Consider the following 12,080-nt stretch of genomic DNA (forward strand, 5'->3'; position numbering starts at 1 on the left):
ATATTTTATTTCCAGCAGCCATACTGTAGTGCCATCCCAATGGTATCCCCTTTCCCATGCCTCCAATTCCAAATAAAGGAAGTGCCCAGGCAACGCCAGTCATTCATTTCTCCATCTATCCATCCATCTTTACCATCAAACAGACACAGCACTCCTTGGGGTCAAGTCCTGCGCCCTAACATGTCTCACTAGTCTCCTCCGCCCCCTAGCCATAGTCTTCCCCAGCACCGCCTCGTGTCCGCCTACAAACAACCTCTCCATTATTTCCTGCTCAAGCTGCAGTTGCACCTGCACCTGCCCGCTCTCGCTCCGCCGTGCATCACCATCATTGTCACCATTGCTATGACCCAAGACGCCGGGGAATGAAGCAAACGGTGTAGTGGGGGCACTGTATGCCTTTCTGTGACGGAGCAGGGGTGGCGGGGTAAGAGGGATAGCCGGACTCGCACCCGGTTCGTTAGAGACTGACGAGTGACTATAATTGCGGCCTACCCTGTGAGTGCTAGTGGGCGTAGATTGATGATCAGGGTGGGCCGCCAGCTGAGGGAACGGTTGAAACGGCATCGGGAATTCGTTCGGCCCGAAGGACGTCTTGAAGCAGCTGGGACTTGCGATGATCGAGATGGTCTGGCCTTCCGAGGCCGGATCATCCCGATGAGGCGTCTCGACCGTTGCCCTGGTCCCGCTTGCTCTCTGAACCGGTGTCAGGGATTGGCTCTCGGCACGCGCACGCCGCTGGCCCGAGCTTGCATGTTGTGACCTGACGGGGTCCGGTCTCTTGGAGAACAATGGTGATACCGAGGACTTTATTCCTACGGGTGAAGTGATAGGCGTCCGGCCAGATTCATTCCATGGAGAGCGAGAGGGCGTGTCGAAACTGATCGTTGTTAAGCCCTCGTATGCGGGCCAGATGGGTTCGCTCGGAGTGTATAAGCCGGAAGAGATGAAGGCTGTGGAGGGTGTCTCGTCCCAGAAACGATCTGTGGTATGTTGTGCAGTGTCCTCGGATGGAGACATTGGAGGTGTGCGAAGACTTCGGTTGTTGAAAGTGTTCGGCGACAATGCCACCGGAGGTTTTGTTGAGAAAGGGGTAATAGCTTCGGGCCCAGTCAAGATGGATAAACTGGGCCGCGCTCGTACCGCGGTCTCTCTCGGGCCAACTGGGGACGATTTTCCCGGCCAGCCCTTAACCTCTCTGCTGGCCGGGGTTCTCGGAGTGGTTGGCTCAGACTTTGCGTGCGCCCCCGCGGACGAAGGCGTTGAGCCCAGAGGAGGAGCCGGAGGCGAGCCTCCTGACTCCGATCCTGAGCGTGAGCCCGGTTGCGAAGACCCATTATCTGGCCTTTGCGGGGGTTGTGTTGACGACGACTCAGCTCCAGCGGTTGCCGGCTGCTCAGGGCGGTCGATAAGCTTCGCAAAGGGTCTTTGTTCGGTGTCGACGACCAGCAGCTCCTTGACTCCGCGGCCAAGGAGACCGTATACGGACACTTCTCCATCTTTGATCCCGATGACAGCACTAGTGCCGGAATAAGTCACTTCGTCCTCAATACCGCAACGGTTGCAGAACACGACGATGGTTTCCTCGTTGCTCTCGGCCCGGATGATGGGCTCCAGCCTCCGAACCCAGTAAGTGAGCATGCTAAAATCCGGTTCTTTGGGGAATGGCGTGAACGTTGAGCGGTCCTCATGTGTGAGCCATGCCATGGAGACAATGACTAGGTTCGCTCTGGCTTCGAGGATGTGGAAAGCAAACTCGTACGCATGCCACGGTGCCTCAAACTTGTATGGGCTGTCTCTTGTTAGCAACCCACCAATACGTGCAAGGGATTGCTGCATACTTGATATCCATGCCTGGACAGTGTCAGCCAGAATGTAACTGGTGGGTCCGCAAGAGAAAAGTCACGTACAGATACCCATGGCAACTTGTCCAAAGTTACTGATCTCGCCTTTGAAGAAGCCATGGCCCTCACGAGCCCAGGTTTCATCGGTGTAATAAAGAAACGACTTGCGGTAGTTGGCCACCGTCTCGCCTTCGCCGTTGACGACGATGAGCGAGTTGTAATACTCCGGTGCTGGCGACTGCAGCCCGGGCGAGGCGACTTTCTCTGGATACCCGACGGCGACAGTGCAATCGTACTTGAGCGCCGTAGTGCGAGCCCACAGCGAGCTGATACCGGAGCCGGTTGGCTCGAGGTAGGGCAGGACATCTTCCAGGGACCTGAAATTGTACCCTGGATCGGAGTCAGTAGACAGCTCACCGCTACCAGAAAGCTCGGGACCGTCTGGCGGCTCACCACTAAAGGCCATCTCCGGGAGGACGAGCAAGTCCAAGCCCTCGAGCTCCTTCGGGTCCGCCCTTGAGAGAACGGCATCGGCTCTGTTGAGGTTGTTGGAGACATCGCCCACTTGGGGCGAAAACTGGAGACAGCCGATCCTCATGTTGGTGGTGTTAACCGGCCTCTTCAGGCTTGCCTGTTGTGTCGATGCGCGACGGCCTAGAACGCGGAGATACTGTAGGGAGCGGGTGTGGGGAGTAGTCTGGAGCTCAAGTAATGTTCTGATGCTCCGAGGCCCGGGATTCACGTGAGGAACAAGCGAGACATGAAGATGGCGTAATCAAGCCACCCTTTCTCGGACAATGGTTTCAAACAGTTGTTCGAACCGGGAATCCTACTTGTGCAACCCCCAAAAGCTGGTTGGCGGGTAGGCGGTTCTATCTCGTGCTATTTTATGAGAACCTGAACCGGGCGAAGTCACAGGCGCCAGCATGCGTATGGCTCGGATGATGGAGGGGTTCCCACTGTACGGCGGTGGACGAGTGGGGGCTATCGGCAGCGGGGAAGAAAAGAGGCACGGTACGGCACGGAATGGTCCAAAACAGCGGCTGATCAGGCTGAACGAGCAGTCAAGAACTGAGCTAGAAGCTCCAGCTGTGGCACTAGGATTCCGGTTGCTGAAATAAGTGCATTGCTTTCTAGACCGCTCAAGATGTGAGTATGTGAGTATGTGAATGTGTGACGATGTGCAGATGTGCGAGGGTTAGAGGGGCATTCCCTTGCCAATTGAAGATGAGAACATGCAAACCCCACGGAATGCGCGTCTGCATGTCATCCGATGCGGGCCAATCCAACAGCGCTTCTCCCAATCTCATTGGACAGACCACAACGTTGCCGGTTGGGGGTCAGTTTCGAGTAAGTGGTCCGTGCAGAGGCAAGGTGGGTGTCTGATTCACGGGCGCTTAGACGGGCTCCTTCCAACTACCGGCGCCTTTCGCAATCTATTTGGGAAGCTGCAGTTCGACGACGGTTGAAACATGGATTCCCGTCACTTGATAGGACCCGACATGCCGTATCACGGCACCGGATGCGAGGGCAAACAATCTATGCAATGCATGTGCCACCCTACCAAAGGGGCCAGGCAGTCAGTTCTGGAAGCAGCACAACTCCCAGTCACGGCTTACACCTGAGGGTGTCTATGCCGGTTTGTCTGCGCCGTGCTACACCAGCTATGCAGAATCGCCGGAGCACGTCAATATCGAGGGTCGCGCCCCGGTTTGTCACACTCGGTATCAATGTTGGTGATACTGTCTTGACTGTTGAGCCTGAACCCTTAGCAGGCATTGGCCATAGTAATGCTCTTGACTAACCGCGTCCGGAATCTGTCCCGGCGGCAGGACACTACTCGCTCATCGCGGATTCCGAATGTGAGATTTTTCAATACGAGGCGTCAGCTGCCTGCCTCGCCGCATCGTTCATCAGCGCCTCACGGATGGTGTCGAACTCTGTGCACTTTGACGCTGTTTCACTCCGGGCGTTGCATGTTTCTCCAATGACGGGTCCTCAAGACTGTGGAATCCTGATGGATGAAGGCAGTTGCAGTACAAACAAATTGATCCTGTTGCCGAGGCCCAGCTACTGTACATTGGAGCAGCGCGGGGCTAGCTACCCTGACAGACAGCCTCCTTTAAGCGCAGCCCGTCCGGTGCACAGGCTCCGCCTTAGAGTCTCCAAGGTACCCATCGGAGGAGCTCACCTCATCGAATCCAAACCAGGCAGCTGTTCCATCCAGAGGGCTTCAAAAGCTGGTCAGTTTGTCATCTCCTCTTGGGGTAACAAGCATGGAGAAGAACTCACCGGCAAATTGTCATCACCGCGCTATCCGTATCTTTGTTGTAACCCCAGGAGATGGTGAATTCGTTCCCGCAGCGCTGGGCATACCAACTGGTCTTGATACTGGGGACAGCAAACGAGCAATGCTTCTCGCCGCGCTCGCTGTCCGCGAGGGTGAACCGTACAGCTGTCGCCTCCAATTGGATATCGGTAACTGCAGAGCAAGGCAAGCAGTCAGTCAGTCATTCCCCAACACCATATAGGTAGGCTTCCTCTGTCGGAAGACGTACACATTGTCAGTCCCCTAACCTGCCGTGTCGTCTCCAATGAAAGCGTCATTGCGTCCCTCTTGATGCCCCTTTTCTCCCTACCGTGCATTATCTTGTTCTCTTTCCGCCCATTCGACCTATTCCACCCACTCTTTCTCAATCCCCTGATCATTACATTGTACCCATTGTCATCCCAGCCTCGTTTCCCGTCATGGTTCCCATGGCCTCGCTTTCCCCAGTCACCCATCTCATGCCCATCGCCAACTTTAACCCCGTAACCACCTTTCCCATCGTCGCCCTTTCCACCATCCCCACCTTTCCCACAGTCCCCCTTTCCACCATCCTTTCCGCAATCACCGCCCTTGCCGCCATCCCCATGTCCGTCGTCGCCCTTTCCACAATCCCCTTTTCCACCGTGACCCCCTTTTCCACAATCCCCATCTTTCCCGCCGTCTCCATATCCATCATCGCCCTTCCCGCCATCCCCTTTAACCCCATCCCCTTTATCGCCATCCCCTTTACCACCATCGCCACCCTTCCCACAATCCCCTTTCCCACTATCTCCACCTTTCTCGCAATCCCCCTTCCCACCATCATCATGTCCATCATCACCATCTCCATGATCCCCATCCCCATCGCCCCCTCCCATCATCATCATAACCATCTTCTTCTCCGCCTCCCCTCTCTTCTCCTTCTCATCCGAAGCCATCCCAAGCCGATACGCCACCCCCTCCCGCGGCCCCACAGTCCGCCCCTCGACTAGCTCCTCGCCGAGGTACCCGAGGGAGGCGTAAGCCCCGTGCCACGTGTCGGTCGGCACGAGGGTGATGAACCGGCTCTCGGGGTCCCAGGCGCCGTTGATGCGGAAGCGGGCGCCGCTGCCGCATTGCTGGGCCGTGAAGGATGTTTGATTGGCTGGGAGATTGGCCGGGGGGGAGGAGGAGACGATAAAAGAGCAGGTTGTGACGGTGTCGAGGTTGTTGGTGGAGGGGGCGGAGGAGGCGGTGTATTTTGCATCCAGGGTCAGGGCGTAGGTGCAGCTGCTGCCCGAGGGGTTGCAGGAGCGGTGGAGGGAGTGGATGGTGATGGTGCCGAGGGTTTCGGTGGAGGATAGGGAGGGGAGGAGGAGGAGGGGTGAGTAGGGCGGCCGCATGATTGTGTTTCTGGAGGGACGAGGGGGTGCGCTTCTGCGGTTATCCTTTTGAAGAAAAATGAGGGATTGGGATCCGTAGACTAGAGTTGTCTAATTTTCCCTTCATCTTGACATGAGTGAAGCGGAGAACTTTTATATTCGTCAAGTTGGCGGGACTTCCGCTAGGTCAATGTATACGAAGAGCAGGCCCAAGGCCATATGCAACGAACTCCTCCGCCGTGCTGCCTATGGCCATACCGCGTGCCGGCGGGTGAAACCATCATGGTCGAGCAGACAACCAGGATGATCGTCTGAGAAGCATCCTGCTTCCACGGTATCGAGATGTGGTCTGACGACCTGCATTGACAAGAGTCTGACAGAACCTTGCGTGCCAGAGAGGTATCGGACAGACGCGGCCCCTAGTCGCACAACTTTTTACACATGTATAACTGCCCATGTCAATGTTCTTCCAACGTTTAGTCGACTTTCACGATGGCAGTTGTGTGCGAGGCTGGGTATGATCCAACCGTTCGTAAACGTGTTGACGGCAAGCTCATCTAACGTCAAGAGAGTCTCTCACCGGATCATCAACGCTGCCAAGGACCTTAGGGTAGCGCAACTCCAGATCTGGAAAGCTTGCACCTAAACTCGACACTGATCTTGTATTGCTGGGTGTGGCTGACGCAAGCAAGGCTTGCCCCTCTTGCTGAGTAGTGTGCACAGAACCATGTTTTTGTCGTGTTTCAACCGGAGCATATCGGCCTTCCAGGTGACAAAGCGACGGTTGGGACTGATGTTGCGAGTCTACTCCTGAAGTTAAACAGCTGTTATTTGTTACAATTCGCCTCACGGTGACTCGATGCTAGATAGGGGTACATGTTTGAGGGACGTGCAGATTACACGACATGCCCGCTTGAATGATAACGATGTCTAAATATGTCGCCATCAATTACCATGCGCATCGAAAGTACTTGCGCATTGTTGCGGCTGAGGGCAATGCCGGAGCTGGAGGAGCAGAACCCCAAGTAACATCCGTCGCACAAAGCCTGGTGGTAGCAGTGTAGGAAAAGCCCAGTGTCACACAGAAACAAGAATAGAAGGTCTGCTCGTCTAGTCTGCTCAGCTCTCTGCACGACTCCCTGACAAGACTCGTGTGTAATACTGGTACTTTGGGATCTCGACAGATTGCCTGTCCGTCTGGCATTGAGCCTTTGCGACCTCGATACGGTCATCCGTCTTGCAAGCCGCACCTGCTCATTGTCTCTCAGTAGCGAATCCGAATCTTTTAAAGCCTTGTCGCGACGCAGCCTGCACTACAGGAGGCATGATACTACCACTGCAGGTACGAAAGCGTTTGGCGACGACGCCGGCACTCCATGGCTGTTTGTACTCTGTCATCCATAAACTTGATGTTTAGGCAATGCTGGGGGGTGGCGACTCTCTATGGGCTGACATGGACTGGCCAATGAGACAGATCCGTTCGGGGTTGAGGAGGGTGTGTGGCCGCGTTTCGGCGTTGCACAATAGTCGTTGCGGAGGTTAGCTGTGGGCGGCGGGCAGCTGCATCGGCCTATCCCCTCACTGACCGCCGCATTCGATGCCCGGAAATTTGTGATGCTTTGGGCTGTTGATTCTAGCAGGCTCGGCCTACCGACACTATGTTGCCTGTAAATAACTGTTAATTACTCGGCCGACCAGCAGCGTAAGATGCAGATGCCGGTCAGAAGCGGCCGTGTCAGGCAGCGAACGTAGTTTGGGAGACCGCAGAGCCCACAGCCATGCAAACAAGGACTCGGGGCGACGGCGGATGGTGTCTGGCGAGCCGAGCTTGGCCTTGGTCCGGATGGCGGGGAAGTCGGGAAGGACTGTTCTCACGCACCCGGCACGATGGTTCTTAGCGCCGACCGACACCCTCCTAGATGCATGGTGTTGTCACCTGGCCACCCCAGAGAATGGCCATCTTCATCCTACTTCGATGGTGAGCAATAAGGTAGGCGAATCAGACTGGCAATTATTCTCATGGCTGACGCCTCCCTTTGCTGAACGGCTGGCTGCGGATGACTTCGCCCCCACTTCCCAGCCGAAGATGCCTCGCCCGATCGATCGGCCTGGAGCCTGGCCGCGCCTGCCAAGCTAGCATCTGATCGAAACTTGGGCAAGTCCATCTGGATCGATTGCGAGCAGCAGCCACGAGACGAGGGGAAACTCTACGCAAAGCCCGTCTGCTAATATCATCTGCATGGGTCCCAGTTTCAAGCACGCTCAACAATGTGGAAGTTTATTTCCCAAGGCTTAGATGAGCATTCTAGGCTAGCCAAGACACCCTCCTGGATTCGAAGTGGGAGTTTTCCGGTAGATCTCCCTTGATCACCGACTTGTCCTCGCTTGTGTAGCCAGCCAGAGCCCTCCGGCACATTCCGTGCTCCCATCCGTCAATCCTACGCGCCAGCGGAACGAAACCTCGGTGTTTCTACCATTGGCCGGCGACAGGACCATCAACCCCGGCCTGTCCCACCTCCACCATTTCTTTCGATCCCTTGTCATCCCGCCTGCTGCAAGTCATGATTGGGCTGGGGCATGGCCCCCCTGACTGCATCTGCCCTTGCTTCTGCCCCAAATGAAACCCGACACCGCGCCGAGGGCTGGCCCGGCTATGGCATTTGCTCCGAAAGGACCTCAAGGCTACCTCCGTCAGGCTCACCGGTGCGTACGGCTACCAATGCGACGACGTAGAATAGTGAGTGGAACTGCGAGCAGCAGAACGCCCGGGCAAAATCCAGTCCATGGCGGTTCAGGGTAAGATGTTGCCTCTTGCTCCAGCGAGGTTTCTAATAGCTATTCCTTTCATTCCCGGGGCTAGAGAGACAAGGCAGGCTGGGAATCATTTCTATGCGAGGCAGCCCGGCGGCGTGGAGCTACCCTACATGCATTGATCTTGTAGGCTTACCGTACTGTGTAACCAGTTAGGCTTGCAACCGGTGGCGAGCAGATCCAACCGCATACAGAACTCCATTTCCCGGTATACTAGACCGTGCCCAACCTGTGTGGTTGCCTCTTCCCGCCCTTGTCTCACTCCTTATTTCACATCAACGGCCCCCGATCTCTGGCGCATCTCCTATGTTTGATATTTTACAACTTCGAGTTGAAGGACCGTGGTGCTTGGCACCGCCAGAGACTCGAAATCCTGTCCCAGGCAGGGCTTGAATAGCTAATCTCTCGAGTCTCGATGGGTAGCCTGTTTGGCAAACATGGCTTCACTGTGGTCACATATCCTCCAAAGGGATGCCAACTCCGGTGTCCACTCAGACCTCACCACTGGCGCCATCGCCGGCATTTCATGCGGAGCCGCTGCTTTGTTCCTGAGCGCTCTGGTGCTATTCATCATTTACTGGCGACGACTACGGGGTTACGACCGGGAAGACACCTTCTACTCGTGCAACTTTAACGAGAGGGAACCGCCTGGCGGCATGCCTCCTACTCTCACCTACACCACGGACTACAAGATGGACCGGTATCAAGAGGGCGATCCGGGTACCTCATACACCTATTCGACCGAGAAGCCGGCATATACCATCTCCCCGCCCAGCACGTACGGTTCGGCCAGTGCAATGCCAACCCATCCCGCCTATATCCCGCGGGCCATCGTCCGCGGAACGCCCACCCCAAGCACCCGCTCAATAGCCTCACCTACACCGCTACCGCCTCAGTTTCCCAGCCCAGGCACGGCCTCGTCAAAATCACAACCCGACGAGGCGGCCATACCAGCTTACATCAACGCCGCGGCAGCTGCGCCCGTCCGAAGGGCTTTCTCCCCTCCTCCTTACTCGGGCTCAAGACCCCGAACTCATGACGAGGTCAAGGACATGGTCCTGAGCAAAGCCGTCGCCCAGGAGCGCGAACCCAACTCCTCCCTTGCAAGAAGCCTGTCCATCACACCCCGTCTCTCAGAATCCGCAAGACAAGTCCCATCAACCCAGCTTCCCGCTCTTGTAATCCCGACCCACACTTCTTTCCGGCAACCGGTACCCCCATCTTCTATCAACACCACCGTACCCAGCAACAACAAACACCCCGGCAGCAAACCCAGAAAATACATTCCCCCACTGCTCAACTTGGTCCCACTCTCTTCTTCTGCTTCTGCTTCTGCTTCTGCTTCTGCTTCTTCTACTTCTTCTCCCCCAACCACCTCCCACCGCCATCACAATCACAATCACCATCACCACCACCATCACAACCTCTCAGGCTCAAAACCGCTCCACGGGCGGGAGAATACCACTATTAGCGGCCCACTAGCATTCCCGGAGTATTACCAGGCGCCACTACCACCGCTTCCTGCTGACGGGGAGAGGACGAAGTGGGAGGAAGAAGAAGAGGAAGAACAGGAGGGCGAGGGGGAAACTGATTCACGGACATTCAGGAACCGGGTATTTTCCGGGCAAGGAGAGCAGCAAGGGCAGGCGAAACCGGAGAGAGGACGGAAAAGGGACAAGGATTCGAGACACAGTTCGGGTGGGAATAGACATTACGCTGAGATTGAGATTGGGCGGGGGAGCGATATCTGGTAGCTCCTTTTTCCTCTTGCGTTTAACGGCGGTTTAGGGTAGATTCGGCGCAGCGGGACGTTTCGTTTTCCGGCTATTGGGGGAATTCAGGGATGCCGGATGGGCTCTACAGCAGTAAAGCTGGCTTCACTTTCTTGGAGTTCGAGAGGTACTACTGGATTTTAGCGGGCATGATTTGGACATAACCGGATTCAAAGTGCGTCTGTTGTTTCGTCGGCCATAGTTGGTCCATGGGCCACGACATAGCAGATCTTGTATGGCTCCTCGACGGTTGGGGTACCTGGCAAGGAATACAAACAGGGACAACGCAACGGGTTCTATAGCACGCAGGCAAAATTAAGTGTGATATTACTACAGCTTGTTGATACACCGGTTGCTCTGTGGTATTCGGGTGGTCGCCCCCTCAGTTGTCCCCGAGACGGCGGCCGGCGCCTCTCGTCTTCCACGAATCAGGAAGCACTGAACCCGTCGACGCCCCAGTGCCGCTACCCGAAGTCTGCTCGCCTGGTGGACGGATAGCTGTACCGTACTCGCGCTGGAGTACTCTGGGGGTCTGGACCAGCCAAGAGACAAAAGCAGGTGTTGACAGCAAGTTTGGTCCGCCGCCGAATTCGGGCCAGATCCGGTACAGGAAGTCGTGCAGATGGGCTGCCACGATGCCGCTAAGCTGTAGCGGGATCACACCAGGAGACATAACCAGCGAGGCCACGAGCATGCAATACGGGAGCGCCTGCGCGGGTACCGTGAAGAAGAAAAAGTTGGTCTTAACGCCGCGTTGATCTTGCACGGCTGTGTAGCACAAGGCAATGATGAGTCCCTGGAGGAAGAATATACCGTCGAGGAAAACCCGGTTGATGATCTGCGTTTCTACTGTTAGTTGTTGGTCGTTGCTGCAGCTGCCTACGGTGGGCACAAATATCAAATGCCTTGGCGTCGAAATGTAGGGAGCAAAAAAACCACCCGAGCAAACGGAGAATATCCGCCCGAGTCATCCATAAAGACATCCCACCATGCCCGCACCCCGACCGACCTTTTGATTGATTGCGAATGGCGGATCGGTCGACATACGGGGGCAATCTTCCTCGTTTCCAGGAACCGCGATAGTTGGGGGAACAAGCACTATGCGGGCAGATATACGAGGGTGTGCTATGTGAATGGGAAGTGGAAAGAGATGAACCTACAATGATGAAGCCGCAGACCGTAATTAGGTACCAGAGAACGTCCTCCTTCCTCGAAAACTTGGAGTTCGTCATCTCTACCTGCTTCATGTACTGGTAGGCTGTTTGGCAAAGTCAGACAACACTCGTCGCCAAGTATGAAACAATGAATGGAGCGCCCATACCGAAGTAGGGATCCATGATGAGGCTGAACTGCGGACCGCAGAGCAAGAAACTCGAGACCAAACGCCATATCTCAGGCGGAAACCGGAAGAGCATTTGCTCGGTGAAGTAGAGTCGATGGAACGACAGGAAGCCAAGATGGGCCGGAATCGATACGGCGACGATGCCCGTCGCCAATGTTCTGGCCATCGGCGGCGCAGCCCAATAGGCGTCCAAGATCTCTGACGACATTTTGCTGCTGCTTGTCTGTGAATATGGGAAGAGATGGTGATGATGGGTGATGGGTGATGGGTGATGGGTGATGGGGACGGTTTCGCTTTGTCGTGGTGTGCCTCAATTCCTTTTTAGATGAGAAGCTCCCAGATCAAGAACGCGAAACTCGCGGAGGCATGCAAGGAAAAATCTGGGGGAAAGGCTGCAGCGGAAAGGCCCAGGCAGCCGGGACAATAGGGAATGCGGCTCCCACGAAGCACGTTGGTGATTCGTGTTCTTTTGGAGCTTAGTTGGAAGGATGGAAAGAGGAAGAAGATTGCAGCAAAAAGAAAATCCTTTTATGGAGGTTGGCCGGTGGAGCAATATCGGGGTCCGATTTGAGCCACATTACGGCCTGCATCGGCCCGCTCATGAGCCACAGCGGTAGGTAGGTATGGACCCAACCTCACCTCTGT

The 12,080-nt window shown here is 55.7% G+C and overlaps 4 protein-coding genes across 4 annotated transcripts; 1 reads left to right on the forward strand and 3 right to left on the reverse strand.

The window, feature by feature from the left end:
* Positions 1 to 135: 135 nt before the first annotated feature.
* On the reverse strand, positions 136 to 2,439 carry MFIFM68171_04290 (uncharacterized protein; the record flags this gene model as incomplete). Its single annotated transcript, XM_071059710.1, has 4 exons — positions 136 to 1,789; positions 1,839 to 1,851; positions 1,908 to 2,231; positions 2,295 to 2,439. The coding sequence occupies 4 exons, from the start codon at positions 2,437 to 2,439 to the stop codon at positions 136 to 138; spliced, it is 2,136 nt and encodes a 711-aa protein (XP_070915811.1).
* Positions 2,440 to 3,963: 1,524 nt separating this feature from the next.
* MFIFM68171_04291 (uncharacterized protein) lies at positions 3,964 to 5,531 on the reverse strand (the record flags this gene model as incomplete). Its single annotated transcript, XM_071059711.1, has 3 exons — positions 3,964 to 4,072; positions 4,134 to 4,323; positions 4,400 to 5,531. 3 exons carry the CDS (start codon positions 5,529 to 5,531, stop codon positions 3,964 to 3,966), a joined length of 1,431 nt encoding a protein of 476 aa, XP_070915812.1.
* Positions 5,532 to 8,758: 3,227 nt separating this feature from the next.
* Positions 8,759 to 10,075, forward strand: MFIFM68171_04292 (uncharacterized protein; the record flags this gene model as incomplete). Its single annotated transcript, XM_071059712.1, has 2 exons — positions 8,759 to 9,449; positions 9,753 to 10,075. 2 exons carry the CDS (start codon positions 8,759 to 8,761, stop codon positions 10,073 to 10,075), a joined length of 1,014 nt encoding a protein of 337 aa, XP_070915813.1.
* Positions 10,076 to 10,475: 400 nt separating this feature from the next.
* On the reverse strand, positions 10,476 to 11,643 carry MFIFM68171_04293 (uncharacterized protein; the record flags this gene model as incomplete). Its single annotated transcript, XM_071059713.1, has 3 exons — positions 10,476 to 10,931; positions 11,254 to 11,351; positions 11,415 to 11,643. The coding sequence occupies 3 exons, from the start codon at positions 11,641 to 11,643 to the stop codon at positions 10,476 to 10,478; spliced, it is 783 nt and encodes a 260-aa protein (XP_070915814.1).
* Positions 11,644 to 12,080: the final 437 nt, after the last annotated feature.

Source organism: Madurella fahalii, assembly GCF_045866475.1.
Source record: "Madurella fahalii IFM 68171 DNA, scaffold_2, whole genome shotgun sequence".
Lineage (NCBI taxonomy): Eukaryota > Fungi > Ascomycota > Sordariomycetes > Sordariales > Madurella > Madurella fahalii.